At 54.3% G+C, this 15,827-nt stretch overlaps 2 protein-coding genes across 2 annotated transcripts; both read left to right on the top strand.

The window, feature by feature from the left end:
• Nucleotides 1-487: 487 nt before the first annotated feature.
• N0V96_007936 (uncharacterized protein) lies at nt 488-5,309 on the top strand (the record flags this gene model as incomplete). The annotated part of the gene is made up of 3 exons (XM_053194324.1): nt 488-4,433; nt 4,485-4,714; nt 4,773-5,309. 3 exons carry the CDS (start codon nt 488-490, stop codon nt 5,307-5,309), a joined length of 4,713 nt encoding a protein of 1,570 aa, XP_053048174.1.
• Nucleotides 5,310-6,816: 1,507 nt separating this feature from the next.
• On the top strand, nt 6,817-7,737 carry RBG1 (GTP-binding protein rbg1; the record flags this gene model as incomplete). The annotated part of the gene is made up of 2 exons (XM_053194323.2): nt 6,817-7,099; nt 7,205-7,737. 2 exons carry the CDS (start codon nt 6,817-6,819, stop codon nt 7,735-7,737), a joined length of 816 nt encoding a protein of 271 aa, XP_053048173.2.
• Nucleotides 7,738-15,827: the final 8,090 nt, after the last annotated feature.

The raw sequence follows: 15,827 nt of genomic DNA, 5'->3' as shown, positions 1-15,827 counted from the left end.
TTCTCGAGCAAGTCCCTTCCCCCCTGGTCGGGCCCAATCAAAGAGGTGGCGATCAGACTTTTTGACTCTGAAGACTCGCTCGCGGCCCCATTTCCACCTTTCAGCCAAATCGAAGCATCAAGCGTCACCAACAGTCCCTTTTCCCGCATTCTCTACCAACGCCCGCCTCCATCCATCTTGCACGCATTATTCTGTCCCGGCCAGGCGCTTTCTTAGTCGTTTTTCTGTTCCTTTCATCCTCGACGTGATCCGATATCCAATACGCAACATTTTCCTCTCCGTCCGACACCACCCACGCCCAACGCCTTTCGCGCGCGCACCCCCCGTGACTGACCTGGCCACTTTCTCTTAGGGGGGTCACCTCGAGCGACTGAGAAATAGTCTACCGGCCGCCTTCAATTCAGTCCCGTCTCTCTAACCCTCTTTTTCGCGGCCGACCTTTGGCCAGGATGGTGCTGGCCAGTTTTTCGACCTCTAGATAAATGATATGGATGCGCAGAATGCTGCCGGGTCCGACAAGTCGAAGCCCGTCGCTGCGGCGGAGAAGCGACCGGGCAATCACCAACCTGACGAGTCTCACGAGTTCAACAGCAAACCGACCAAGAACGTGGACGATTCCATCAAATCCCCGCCTCATCTACCCAAAGACGTCAAGCCTAGCGTAATCGTATCTCGCGCCCCTCCCGTAGCCGACGACGCTCCTGTCGACCGAGATTCTGATGCTGAGACCATCGTACTGCCTGGTAAGGATGGCCACTCACCCTCCAAGGCGAGGAAGGTAAAGCACGAGGACCGCAGCGATGGAGAGCCCCCGGTTCTCCCAGTTCCCCTGGTCCCCCGGAAAAATCGTGATGCCAGTGCTAGCAGAGACGGCGACAAGGAAAAGACGGCCAACCCTGTCCGTCTGTCCGAAACGGCTTCCTCTCTCGGCTTGAAGAAGAAGCGCCTTCACGATCAATCGGCCAGGAGTAAAGATGGTTCCAGCGGCCTCAGCTCGGCTCCTGCATCCCCTCCCCACCACAGGCGTCGATCTGGTGGGCACTCCGATTCCGATACGGGCGCTGACCGTAGGAAATCCCCCAAGCTGTCCCTGAAAGACCGGGCAAAGTCCATCGACAGAATTCCCCACAAACGCAAAGCTTCCAGGGCAGACTCGGATGATGAGGCGGAAAATCGAAAGGTCCGACGGCAACGAATCTCGGATCACAACACCATAGAAGCTCGCGCTCGCCTACCCAAGGAACCAAAGTCTTCGTCTTCGTCTAGGAGAGAACACGACGGCCACTCAGGATCACGCACCAGATCCGTCTCCCCACACCACCCACGTGCCCACAGGCGGAGCGTCTCGACCCAACTTCCCGCAAACTCGTCTAATGGCCTGAGCTACAAGAAGAAACGTCTGCCTCCTCCGCTGCAATCTACAGACTATCACTCGGATGAATCCTCTGCCAGTGGTAGCCCTCATCCTCGGAGCTCCAAGCTGCGGAACCTCTCCACCCCCGCTACCGCCGAGTCAAATATGTCGCCGGCCAAGATTGCACCACACAAGAAACACCTCGACGCCCACGGCCAAACCTTCCTCGCTAGGGCATGCGCCCGAGGCGAGTACGACCTGGCCAAGCAAAGACTAGGAGAGCGACCCGAGGATCTCAACGTGGCCGACTATGCTGGCAACACGCCACTTCAGATTGCTGCGATTAACGGATACGAGGACATCGTCAAGCTTCTCATCGACGCGGGCTGCAACTTGGATTGTGTCAATTATGACAAAGACACACCATTGTTAGACGCTGTTGACAACGGTCACTTGGGAGTGGTCAAGCTATTGCTGAATGCGGGAGTGAACCCAAGGAAAGCCAACCTAAGCGGAGAGGAACCCTTGGATCGTGTCAGCGACGACTTGGAGAATGCAGACGACTTCAGAGCCGCATTAACCGAAGCCAAGTCACGGCAAGGAGAACGCAGACGTACATCTGAAGACCACCATCCTACCGACCAGTTCGATAGTAGGTCATCTCATGGCCCAGACAGCCCTCGCCGGTCACCTGCACCATCTGCGTCCAACGCCAGCGGTCGGCGAGCCGGCACCGTCAGGGCAAACAAGACAAGCAATCATCTCTTGTACATGTCACTTGACGACAAAACGTTACGACAAGCTGCAGGAAAGGGTGACGAGGAGACTGTAACGCGCATTTTGCAGGTCAAGGACGGCTGCGATGACTCAGAAGCCATGGTTGCCGCTGCTCGTGGTGGGCACGAAGTAGTGATCCAACTGCTCCTGGCTCTTGGTGGAGCGAACCCAGATCCTGCACCTGTCTCGAGCATGCCACCCGAATTTGCCACCCCTATGCTGGCGGCAATCGGCCAGGAAAATATCAAGGTCGTCAGACTACTCTTGGACCAGGGTAATTTTGATCCGACTCGCCGATTTAAAGGCGAGACCTACCATGAAATCGCCCGCCGTCGACAGGGAACGAATTGGAAAGACGAGGAGCACATGCTCAAGGAGTCTTACGATGCCTATAGAAAGTCACACCGCGACATTTCAAAGACGAAATCTCCTGGCAGACGCGAGCGAGAAAAGGAACGCGAAAGGGAACGCGATAGAGAACAGGACCGTGAAACAAAGCGCCAAGGTCGAAATGAGCTCAAAGACGAAGCACGTGCACACAAGCGCAACCTTTCGAGCCCATCCCGTGACCCGGAGAAAAGAAAGAAACTTTCTTCTGGACGATCCATCACAAGCCCAAAGGAGAAACGTAGGGCGGACTCATTTCACGAAGATCAAATCTCACCGAAGCGTGGTCCTGGCAGGCCGCGGAAGGAAGAACGAGTACCTACGATTGCTGTTTCAGACCGGGAGGCTTCACCCGCACTTTCGCAGAAGCAGGCTGCTAAAGCAGCGAAACGAGCCGAGTCTGACGTGGCCGCAATGTCCTCTGAAGGAGAGGCAGCTAAGCCGCGCCGTAAACTCGTATCCAAGGGGGAGCTTCGAGGCGAGAGAGAGAAGAACCGACGAGCGAGCATGGTGTCCACCACATCATCATTGAAAGATCCTTCGAGTCCGCGCGACCCAAAACTTGATGATCATCCCGAAAAGCCCAAGGGCGAGCCACTGTCAGAGAAGTACCACGATCGCACGAAAGCTCTCAAGAGGGACGAGTCTAGGGATCGGCTATCAGTGTCTGGCGACAATTCGTCCAAACGACACCGCTCTAGTGTAACGCCACCACACTCGAGCACGGGAGACAAGGATGATGGCGAGGCGCCCGTGAAGCGTAGGCGGCTTGATGTTGAAGGCAAGGAGCGACGACCTAAATCGACCGCCTCACCCGATGATCCTCACAGGACACCTCGTGATGGCCCGCCTCGATCAAAGTCCAGCTTGAGAGACCACGACGACAGCGATCGGAGACCGACCAAGGCTAAGGCAGATGCCGATGGCTACAGACGAGAATCCGGGAAATCGAGCAACAGTGACAAGTCTAGTATCCACGTTAAATCTGAGGATTTTGACATCGAGATGCCAGATGCGTCGGATGTAAAGGACACAGTGGAAGCAGAACCACGCATCAAGAAAGAGCGCGACGATGAGAAGCGACGTCTCGAAGAGAAGGAGAGGCGGAGAGAAGAGAAGCGTCAAGAAGAACGAAAGCGCCGCGAAGCCGAGGCCGAAGAAACCCGCAGAAAGGAGGAAACTCGTCAACGCGAACGCGAGGCCGAAGAGAAGAAGCGAGAGGCCGAGCAGAAGAAACGTGAAGCTGAGCAGAAACAGCGGGAGCGCGAGGCTGAGGAGAAACGCTTGAAGGAAGAGGAAGTAACCAGACAGCGTGAGGAGCAGGAACGTAAGCGCAAGGCCGAGCTCGAAAAGAAACGCCAGGAGGAAGAAGAACGGCAGCGGCGCGAGGCCGAAGAGAAGAAGCAACGCGAGCGTGAAGAAGAAGAACGAAGGCTCCGCGAGGAAGAGGAGAAGAAGCGACGTGAGGAGGAAGAAACGAAGAGGAGGGAGGAGGAAGCTCGCAAGCAGCGAGAGGAAAAGGAAAGACTCCGCAAGGAACGCATCGAGCGAGAAGCTGCCGAGGAAGCCAAGCGAGTCCGCGAAGAGGAGGAACGACAAGAGCGTGAGCGCAAGGAGCGACTCGAACGCGAGGAGATGGAGCGCAAGCGAGCTGCTAAAGAGGCCGAGCAGCGCCGTATCCTCGAGGAGCAAGAACGCTTGCGCCTGGCGAAGTTGCCTCCTCTATTGCGCTGGCTAGACGCTTGCCCGAACCCCAAGACCTCGGAATACGCCACCAAGTTCAAGCATATGCAAGGCGTGCGGTTCGACACCATTCACCCACAAGCAAATGGCACGGTAAATGGCAGAGAACAGTGGGTGCTGAACACCCATGTTGCGCTACTCCTCGGGGAGAAGGACCTCTCCTTGTCAAGATGTAAGTGCTCGTATGATCTATCCACGTTGCTCATCACTAACGGAAAATCAGACACGACTTGGGAACATATTCCCGTGTCTGACCTTGCTAAAAAGGTCATCTGGAGACTCGAGTCGGATTGGTACGCCTTGCTTAAGGAGAACTTCTACGAGCTCGGGACTGGCCTTCCTGATTATTACGGAGAAGGCGAGGATCCCTTCAAGATGAGCTTTCGCTTGAAGGAAAAGCTCCGTGGCGAGGCTCGTGAGAAGTTCTTGAAGATGGACATGTTCTTTGTCAAGGTACGTTTGAAGTTTATCCGGTGATATTGATGGATGGCTGGGTTGACTCAGAATATAGGTGTCAGATTTGATGTCGATTGCTCAGGACGTTCCGCATCTTCGGGGCCTCAAGATGAGCGTCGAGTATCGCGAACTCCCAGACAATGAAGGCCAACTTTACGGATGGCAAGTCCCGCAGAAATGGAAACAGGACCCCGACGCTGATCGATTCTTTGGATTCGCGCCGAGGAACAAATATTACATCAACGGTGTCATGGTCGAGGAGCAGATGCCTGGACTGTCTGCCACAAGCAGCACACCCTTTCCCGAGAAGCGGGTCCCCCGAAAGGGACTGCAGCAGGTTTTCCCTGGCGACCCCGACTATGCCCGCGTATGCAAAGAACAAGGGCTTGATTTCCTTCTGAATGGCACAAAAATGCCGTCGATGCCCAACGGCGGACATTTGTCGCCACGGAGCCAGTCGAATGCCACAGAAGCAATGGCCGAGACCGTCAATGATACCCAGCCGGCAGCTTCCGCTACTGCGCCAGTGTTGACCGAGCCGAGACTTGTTCCTAATGGCGTTAACGGCGTATCGGCCGCAAGCACCAACTGAGTTGAGTTGGATCACAAGTAGATCGAACGAACCAATATTTAATATACACATGTACACAATGCTACAGCAATCCCCGGGTCGTTACGCACTGAGTGCCGACGGAACGTACCAAGGGACCGCTGTGCACCATCGAAGATAGACCCAGCTGCCTATCTGCTCTTCCACTTGCCTTGCGATCCTTACGTTAGGGGGAATTGCTCGTCTTCAACATAGGTCTGATGGATGCTAAAGGTGTGTTGCTCACGCCACTTTGTGGTCGGCAACACAGTTGCATCGATTCTTAGGCCCTGGTGGGCGACAAGACACTATATCGACAGATGAAACTTTTATCAAGTCGAAATTCAATGAGCACCAGAGTCAGCTCTTGTGTGTGTTTAGGTGATGAACAACGGATTGGATGGCCACAATTAGGTCTGGAGGAGAGCCGAGAATCAAGAGCTTGGGAGCCTGGGAGGCATTACTAGTTGGGATGGAACACAGGGATAGGGAAGGTAGATAACGAAAATAACATTTTCAAAATGCTGTCTGTCCAGATCATCGCTTCGTGCTTTTTCCGTGTTCTAAAGAACTGTTGCACATCATCAATCACGAAACTCTAGTGTTGGCTTTCCTTACCTAAGATGTGGAAGACTTTTGATTGAATGATTCAGGTTTCTGACATCACTGCGTTCAAAAACCCGTGCAGCCAATGAGGACGGAGCATTCCCACCAAGCCCCGGTGAAATTTCATGTGCAGTACCTTAGCCTTTTCGCACAAGGTGCCAGTGTCCCCGCCATTTTGCACCCCAAAACCCACCACCGGGTGCACAACCGGAATCACCAACTGCCAGAACCATCAACCCAAACTTGGGCAGCGAGACAGAAGTTGGACGACGACGAACGTTACTTATTTGATACCCCCGCAAATTCTGCGAGCCACGGCAAATTTTCGCTTCGCTTTGCCTTCTGCCCGCGCCTTGGACATCAAACGTCGCAATCGGAAAAGCTAGCCATCCATAAATTGAACCCCTCCATACAGCGCAGGAACGTCTCGAGTGACGAAAAACCGCAATCATGGCGACCACAGTTGACAAGGTAATGTTTCTCGCGGAGGCCTTCACAGGCGACAAGACTGAATCTCCCATCCTACCCACCTTATAGGCTATTCGCGAGGACACCACCTTGACTAACACCTTTGTTCATGCAGATCAAAGATATTGAGGCCGAAGTACGTGTCCAACCCCTCCTCCCCCTCCGCCTTCAAACCGAGGGCAACCCTCGTCCCGCTCCCTTTGCCGTCGTCGACGATGTCGAGAAACCTCGAAGGCTGTCTCTGTCTATGACCTGAATGAGGAAGCATGCGTTCGTGACGTTGTCGGCAGACAGACAATCACCTACAAGAAACCCAAATCTTCGACCCGACGACATCAGGAAAAGCCCTCCCTCCACCCTCTACACAGAAAAACCACATAAGAATGCGACGCGCAAATCAGCAAGCTGACGGAATGCTCTCTCCTCCCTCACATAGATGGCCAAGACCCAAAAGAACAAGGCTACGTCCTTCCATTTGGGTCAACTGAAAGCCAAGCTCGCCAAGCTCAAGCGTGAGCTCCTGACGCCCTCGGGCGGTGGCGGCGGCGGCGGTGCCGGCTTCGATGTTGCGCGTACGGGTGTAGCGAGTATCGGCTTCATCGGCTTCCCGTCCGTGGGAAAGAGTACCCTGATGAGCAAGTTGACGGGTCAGCACTCCGAGGCCGCGGCGTACGAGTTCACGACGTTGACGTCCGTTCCGGGTCAGGTCACTTACAATGGTACGTTTTGACCGATATTTGGTGTTCCGGGATAGGAAGGTGGCAAGAGAAGAGGAATGAGGACTTGAAAAGTTGAAAACGCTGACATTATGTTTCGTTGCCTAGGTGCGCCGCTGCAAATCATTGATTTGCCGGGTATCATTGAAGGAGCTAAGGACGGCCGCGGTCGTGGTCGCCAGGTCATCGCCGTCGCAAAGACGTGCCATCTCATCTTCATCGTCCTCGACGTCAACAAGCCTCTGACGGACAAGCGCGTCATCGAGACGGAACTCGAAGGCTTTGGCATCCGCATCAACAAGTCGCCGCCAAACATCACCTTCAAGAAGAAGGAAAAGGGCGGCCTCAACATCACGAGCACCGTGCCCCTCACCCACATTGACCACGACGAGATCAAGGCTGTCATGAATGAGTACCGCATCAACTCGGCTGACATTGCCATCCGCTGCGACGCCACCGTCGACGACCTCATTGACGTCCTCGAGGCGAGGAGCAGAAACTACATCCCCGTCATCTACGTCCTGAACAAGATTGACGCCATCAGTATCGAGGAGCTCGACTTGCTCTACCGTATCCCCAACGCCGTGCCGATCAGTTCGGAGCAGGGCTGGAACATTGATGAGCTGATGGAGGCAATGTAAGGAGTTTCTAACTTTGTTCCCCCCTTGTCTTCATTTCCTCATTAGCCGTCGGACCCTCGGCCGGTTCTCGTCTCCCGGAGCGACACGATCGTCGTCCACGACAAGGATCAACCCGCTACCCCTAAAATTGCCCTCACAAAACCAGAGAAGCTAACGTTTTTGATTTCTTTTCCTTGGCGTATAGGTGGGATAAGCTCAAGCTGGTTCGCGTTTATACGAAGCCAAAGGGCAAACTGCCAGATTACTCTCAGCCCGTTGTGCTCCGTTCAAACAGGTGCACGGTCGAAGATTTCGTGAGTAGCCGGTCCTCCGCGTGACATTGCGTCTCGTCCCGAGCGAACCCGTGTCGTAGGGTGAACCTTGTTTTCTCTTCTCTGCGACAAAGGGGCGCGGCGATAGTGGACGGACGGAGCGCATGTTGCTGCGGTTTTCTCTTGCTCGCTGTGTTTAGCTAACCGGTTCGTGTTTCCGTCTAGTGTAACCAAATTCACAGGAGTATTCTCGAACAGTTCAAGACCGCCATTGTGTACGGCAAGTCCGTAAAGCATCAGCCTCAGCGCGTCGGTCTATCTCACGAGCTAGCCGACGAGGATATCGGTACGTTTTCATCTTGTGTCGAGGAACCCCCCCACAATCCTGAATTTCCCTGGTCGTCGTCGTCATCATCATCATCTCAAAACCTTCGTTTGCCGCCGAGCTACTTTGAAAGAGCTGGCGGGAAAGTGATCATGCCTCAGTCAAGTGAAGTTCGGTTAAGGGAAAGCAAACAATGGCACTAACATATTCAAACTACTCGCAGTCACAATCGTCAAGCGCTGACGAACGCGGCGACGAGCTAAAACTCGGCGGCGCATGGCGGCCGTTTGTCGTCATGCTCTCCCCCCGCCGCCTCAAAATGCCTTGCCTGGCCCAAGGAGAAACAAGCCCAGCCCAGCCCAGACCCAGACCTCAGCCCGCCTTCGGGGTCTCCTCGTCCGCAAACCCCCATTTTGGCGAGGGAACACAAAATTCAAGCCACTTGCCTCTTTCCTCCGCCATCTTCTCCTCTACGCCCCCTTCCTTCAAGTCATCTGCCGCGATCTCACTCGAGTCCCGATTCCATGGCATCGTGTGCAAACTCAAAAAAGAAAGAAGCACGCTACCCTACCTCCTTTCAAAAGTGAACATTGAAACCAAAGGAAACCGACCGATCCAACTGCATCTTACGCGCGTAAGCTCTAAGCCAAGGCCGGGAAACACAATGGTACCGTTTGGTTGCGACTCTCTCTCCTTTTTTCCCCCACGGAACAAGGCTGAGCTGAGAGAGTGAAAGAGTGTGTGGGGTTTTTGCTGTCTTGGTACGCTACTTTTCCTTACCGAGCATGGGATGTGGGAATGTGTATTGGCCGCAAGCAGACATTTTCGTGGCGGGTGGGGGAAAAGGCGAGGTTAGGTCCCCCTTTGATGGACGGCGTCAAGGTATATTCCCTGCTGTCTATCTTGTTTTCTTGCCGCCGAGATTTCGATGGGAGATGGGGGGGGATGGATGGGGAAAGGTGTTGACAGGGGGATCAAGGGCAATGTTGGTTTCTGCAGTCCAGGCAAGCGTTTACATGGTATCATCATGCTACTTTTGCATTATAGAGGAGAGAAAGAGAGGGGGGAGAAAAGGGGGGGATGGAGTTCAGGCTTGTAACGAAAAAGTGATTTGTTCTCAATCAAAACGGCTTCTGGCAGCAGAGAGAAAACCGATTTTCGTCTCCATCTTTGGTGCGCCCAACTCGTTTCCCCCCATCTGGGATTATCCGTCGATTACCTCAGGAAAGAAACGTTGCGTCCATTGTATGCGATCATTGTGATGAATCTGGGTTGGATTGGGAATGGATGGACCGGTCCAGTTCCCGTTAGGGTCCAGACTCCACGGTATACGGTAGTGAAGCCAAAGCCCACGCTACCTTGCCTTGAATGCCCATCCCATCCATAATAGTTCAAGTATCCGTGGTTCCCTCCTCGCCACGAAGCCGTCGGGCACTAAAAGCTGGCTGCCGGGCGGCGCGTGCCTGACAGGACAAGCCCGCCGTGCCGCCCAAAAAAAAAAGAAGGGCTTTCTCTCTCTCGCCGGTCTACAATCCGTGTGGATACGGAGGAGCGTGGCTTCTAGCTTCTTTTTTGTTAGCCAGCCGTGCCAGCCTCGCGCGTGCGCGCGCATACGTAGCACCACCATCGTCTTGTGTCGTCCGCTTTCGCGTGGTTGTCTCCAAAACGTCGGCGTCGAAGGGGGCGAAAAACGAGATTTTGGATGGAGTACGGATATGGATAGACTGTCGTTGGAAAGCTGCCCCCATCTCCGCCCCGTCCCTACCCCACACGCGCCACCATCTGAAGTTCACGCAGCAGCAGCAACAACCCAAGGGGAAAAAAACAGTCACGAAGCCCAAATCGTGGGCGAACCTGCATAGCCGAGGGCCTCTTGTCCTGCGGCCGCAGATGCCTCCCAAGAGAAGCGTGGGTTGCATATTCTTCTTTCTGTAAGAAGGCTCAACACATGTGCCCGTACTGGGCGTGTATCCCCTTGGCCAGCTTACACTACTTTGCTCCGCGTGCGAATGGGAAAAGAAGAGGTGGTAGAAAAGAGATAGAGGGAGAGGAACTAGAGGAATAGGTACCGTGGACAAGACCATGCAGCTTCCGCGCGCGCGCACACACACACACACACATATCCGTAGACACACACTCTCTTCTTCTTCTTCTTCTGCCTCACTCCTCCTACAGTACATGGGGTAACAGGCCGAGGAGGGTGGGGATGGCGGGCAGGGTGTGTGTGGGTGAGCCAGACGGGGGACTCCCTGGATCAAGGGCAACGTCGGCGCTTAAAGCAGAGCTAAGACGACGCCCTTCTCTGCTCTCTGCGATGTTACTCTTCATAACTCCGCCTTTTCCTCTACTCTCATCCCGCTGGTGCTGACGCTTGTCTCGAGACGGACTCGGCACTACTGGCGCGATGCACTTCACTGCAATTCCCCGACGAGAAACGTGCCCGGCGGAATCGCAGCAGCCACGGACCTGGTTTTCCTCAGTAGAACGAAAATAAAAGAGGGGGGATGGAGGGCTTCACCACCAGTCAGATGCGAATCCTCCTCTTCCGCCTGCCTTTCACAAGGCTTGCTTTACCGCCCATGTCTCGTGGTCTCTTTTATCTCCCCTTCCTCTCCCAAGTCCCAGTTTTTGTTTGCTACTGCTGGGCGGGACGTGCTGGTTAGTGGTGGGTCGGTCGCGGCCCTCGCAGCGAGCCGTGATCTCATCTCATCTTATCCTCGGAGGATGATGGGAGGAGCTTGGACGAGGGGTTCCGGGTCCGAGTCCGCGATATGCGAAGCAAGGAAAGGTCGATTGCGGAGTATGGTAGCAGTCGACATCCATCCAGCGATCTTGGCCCTTTCGTCTCGACTTCGACTCGAGATTGCTCGCGGGCAGATGAGTGTATCCGTACCTTGCATCAAATACAGATGAGGCGAACGGCGGGCGATAGGACACAGACCACGGGAGAACGGCTGCAGGGAAGGGTAAATAGGCGCAGGGGCAACACAGACGGCGGCGGCGGATGCTGCGCTGCAATGTTGCTCGTGCTGCCCAGGTCCCCTGCTCCCTCCAAGACGACATGAGTCGACCAGCCCAGTCAGTTCCAGCGGGTTTGGGGGGAGGGCTCGGGAACAAGCAAGCTGTGCCCCACCCGAGCACTGACGCAGCTCTCATCTCCTAGACTCCTCCAAGAGTGCTGCTCAAAAGAGCAGAGTTGGTAAAAACGTCCCGCGTGTGCAGGCGTAGGTCGCACTTCCAGGAAGACCAAATGCAGCCTTGGTCGGAGGTAGTCTGCCAAAGGACCAGTCGCTGAAGCAGGCGTCGAGGAGGGCAATGGCCGACTGGCATACTGCCCATCATGTTCGCCGAGACATGTTGACGTGGATGCGGTCATCCGCTGGGTCAAACGACGAAAGTCCTCGTGTCTGGCTGAATTGCCAAAGCCTAAGCTCCTCATGGCTTGAAACAATGGCTTGGTTGTGAATTCCTGCTACTTTGACCGGGTAGGGCAGCTAAACGTGATTAGCCACGGCTGACAGCCACTGACGAGGCGAGCACCAGAGCCTGAGATTTCCCCTCGTATCCGAAAGCTTCTGAAATAAAGTTGGCGGGCAGACTGCTCTCATCGTCGTACTAGCATGGCTTCAATAGTGATATCGTCAGCCTGGCTAAGACGCGTCAGTGATGAACTCATGGAAAACCCTTACCCTACCTAGCGGCGGGAAGACGCCAAGGGAACGATGGAGTAGATGGGTCTCCGAATCAGCCTTCTTTCCTGTTTAGTCTTTTCCCCGGCCCGCCCATCATCATTATGCATGTTGATTGCCCAACGTTGTCGTAAAATGAGAGGCCCTTTTCATGACTGATGCGAAGCTACTGTTAGAGCGATCAGATACTGCTTCGGGTGAGGGTTGAGTCGGGGGTGCTGTGGTATCAATTCAGCCTGGCCTAGGATACCGTCGGCAGGGCCCGCTTCATATTGAGAACGGCACACGTTGCGGGCCAACGCGGGTGGATGCTGGTCAACGACCCTGGATGGAAACCTGGATTATGCCCCAATCATCGTTGTACCCTCCAGCCATGCTCTCCTCTCCGTTGAAGTATTCACTTTTGTGCGCCATTGCGTCGAGGCTTGGCCAGACCATCACTTAACGAAGCCTTTCGTGGATGGACCCACGGTTTCGCAAGTCTCTGTATCCGTACGTGACCATCTGACCAACTGGGAATCGGTCCGGGTCTCTCAATGGCCTCGCTAGGACCGCCTCATGCGAAAGAAGTCTTTTCCATCCAATGACCAATGCGAAACTGGTGATGAACCCGGAATTTATGTCCAATGGGAACGCCGAAAACGATTTGAGCGCTGCTGTTGGTCAGCAATCCTCCTTCGACTCTTGGTTCCCTAGACCGATATGGCGCTTGCGCTTGTCTTCTGACTGCCATATCAAGTCTTGTGACGACTACAAAGGTGACCATGGAGCTGGAGCTATCCAAAGAGCAATGGAGTTCAATGCCTCGCAAAAGTGGACCGGATATTGGCGAATGTACCCTGTTCTTGACCCATTGGGTGTAAAATGAGTGTAAAGGTCTGGCCCATGATGAGCTAGCCAGATCTACCAAAACTGTATCGACTTGAATCTCCAACCGCATGACCGCGGCAGGCTCAGCTGGATGGGAGATGGCTCAGATGGGCCACAAGATGGACGGCATGGACCGATAATCTAACCGAGTACAACAAACCATGATTAATAAGAGAGAGCATTGCATTCAGTGTTGGAAGAAGGGGAGGCGCCCATCGCGATCGTCTGGCCGTCCAACGAGGGGCGTTGGTTGTTGAACGACGCTCCACGATGAGTGTGACGGTGGTGGATGCCAATTCCATGAATGTTGAATTGCGTCGCGAGGAGTCCTTGTACTTTTTACGGAAAGCTGTCGGGAACGGCTTTGGCGATGTCGTGGCGGGTGCGTCAGAGTGGTTCGGGTAGTTCTTAGTTCAACATCGGGCAGCAGCAAGGCTTGACAGACTGCCATTGACGTCGCATATCAAACTTGAAATTAGAGATCAAAGCGTTCGGCAGACCTTGGCTTGTTTGACGTTGGAATTCTGGTGGGATTTGAGTGCTCGCAGATAGGTTTTGGCGGGAAGTGGTTTGAAGGAATCGGACCAGACTGAAGAGGTCCCTGTGGTAGAATGCATTGATCGCCATAAACTGCCGCAGACATTTATGCTGGCAACGCCCGGTTGACTTGATTTGAACAGACCGAGGCTGACAGAATGGCACGCTATTTTGATATTTGCTGACAAGGACCTGAGGGTTGCTCGACAGGCGATAGCAGTCCGCGAGTGAACGACCGGATATCCGCAACAGGTTCTAGGTCAATCAAACCACACCCCCTCCCCAGACGGTCAATGGTCATGTATCCGTACTTTGAACGGCTCAGAGAAGGGTGGGACGTCGGGGTTGCCCCCTCCTTCCCCCCTGACAGCGCCAGGCAGGGATGGGTCAGGTCGCCGGCGGGCCATTTCTCGTAGCATCAGTCGATCGCTTGACAGCTTGGACGGACCGGAGACAGCCAAGTAGGCTTGTTACTTGCACGGCGTGGTAGGGTCGGGGCGATGTATCCGCGAGGCGTTTGCGAGTTGGGTAACTAGGTAGATTTGGAGAAGGGCGAGAGCAAGAGGGGAAAGGCAAGTTTCGCGGTTGGCGTGCGGCGTGCCGAGTTAGGCGCACATTGTATCGGTGAGAGAGAAGACTATCTATACAGCTCTAAGCTAATAGGCCGTGGTGGAAACAAGGCGCGATGGGAGGACCATGTACCTAGCACGGAAGGCGCCTCTTGGTAAAGTATTCGCGCATCTCAGGCTCTTGGACTCGTATCCATGGAGGAATGGCGAATCGAGGTTATAACGAAGTGTCGGTCAGGAATCAGGATTGGTATCCGTAGCGGGAGTGTCAGATGATGAGGCCGTTGAGTGGATGTGTTTCTGGCAGGTCGTTTAGATTGTATTCGTCCATCATCCATAGGTAGGTAGCTTGGTAAGTATGGATAGTGCGCGGATAGCTTGGTGGGAGCGGCTGGAGACGTGGAGGCAGGCGGCCGAGCGGTCGAATGAAAGTCTAAGGTGCCGAGGGACTAAGGCAGCGGGAAGGTAAGAAAGTTGGAGCCCCGATCCAGTCAGGGTCTTTGAAGTGCAAATGAGACTGTTACTGGCTCGTTGTCGATGCCCCTGCGACGATGTCTGAGTAAGGTATACGTACGGAGTAGAAGATGCTTGTTGACAAAATGGGAGGAGCGTAAGGTACTCCATAAGGTAAGGTACCCTAGGGGAAAGAGCCAGGCGAGTATCCGTGAAAATGAAGGCATGGAGCTTCATGAGTCGCAATGAAGGAGCATTGGGCAGCGATGGCCCTATGGGAAGCAACAGCAGCAAAAGGCGACCCCTCATAAGCTGGCCGGGGTATCATGGAAATGGAAGGCAAGAACGGGATAGGACCTTGGTGGTTTACCACTTGCTACTTCCTTTTACTTTTTGCTCTCCGCCCAGGGCAGGCAGGTCCCCCAGTCACCAAGTGTTTTTTTTTTTTTTGTCCATCTCTTGCCCTCCACTGTTTGGACTTTGAAGCTCGTTCATTCGGGGAAGGTACGGACCATAGCGGTAAAAGGTGGACCCGAATGCTTAAAGTGGGGTCCACCTTGAGGTTAAGAAGGTGGAAGGTCAAGGTCAAGGTCTTCCTGCCATCCTAGAGGGAGCAGTGGAGGTTGTCTCTTGACGGGATGCAGGCTGCAGGTTGAGATGGGAAGGAAGCAAAGATTGCAGAGTTCACAGTGCACTTGTTGCTCCTGCTCTCTCCCGCTTGAGTGAGAGTCTCCCTCCCCCTGCTCAGATATCCCTGCCCCGTGCGTCCTTAGGGCTTGTGGTGGAGCAGGGAATGGACGGGTGAGCCAGTCAACGCTTGCCCGCCGGTCCACTGCCCAAGATGGGACGACGTTGTTTCCTTCCTTTCCTTTTGGCGTCCGTATCCGTCCAAGTCGTTTCCCTCCATGCCGCCCGTTCATCTCAGGACGAGTGGTCGACTCCAAAAGAACGGGCAAGTCTGAATCATCCGCGTGCTGAGGCAGGCACGGCAGACACCTTATCCAAGACCGCTACTCCGAGAAACATGGCACTGGTATGGAAACGAAGCGAGGAATGCAAGTACCGTTACATGTCAGATACCTTCCATTCCAAACTTCAACCACGCACCGGTAGTTCTGACCTACTTCGTACCTACCTTACCATAACAGTCGTTAAGTAAGCTGCCTTCAGTTGACAATGGAACCGTGAGGGAATGCGTTACTGCCCAGCTTCCGGCAGCTACCTCAGCACACTTCCATTAGCTTACCTTTTTTCACCCTGGAGAACAGCTAGGTAGAGATAGAAACGGCGGCTTCATCTACGAATACCAGACCAACACCCTTTCTCATTTGCTTCTCCATGTCTCGTCTTTTGCCTCGTCTCGTCTCGTCCTACTCACTTTTCACATTGGAATGAT

Source organism: Colletotrichum fioriniae (assembly GCF_027942845.1).
Source record: "Colletotrichum fioriniae strain IMI 355084 chromosome Unknown scaffold_9, whole genome shotgun sequence".
In the NCBI taxonomy this organism is placed as follows: domain Eukaryota; kingdom Fungi; phylum Ascomycota; class Sordariomycetes; order Glomerellales; family Glomerellaceae; genus Colletotrichum; species Colletotrichum fioriniae.
This window is presented reverse-complemented; position numbering and strand designations above follow the sequence as displayed.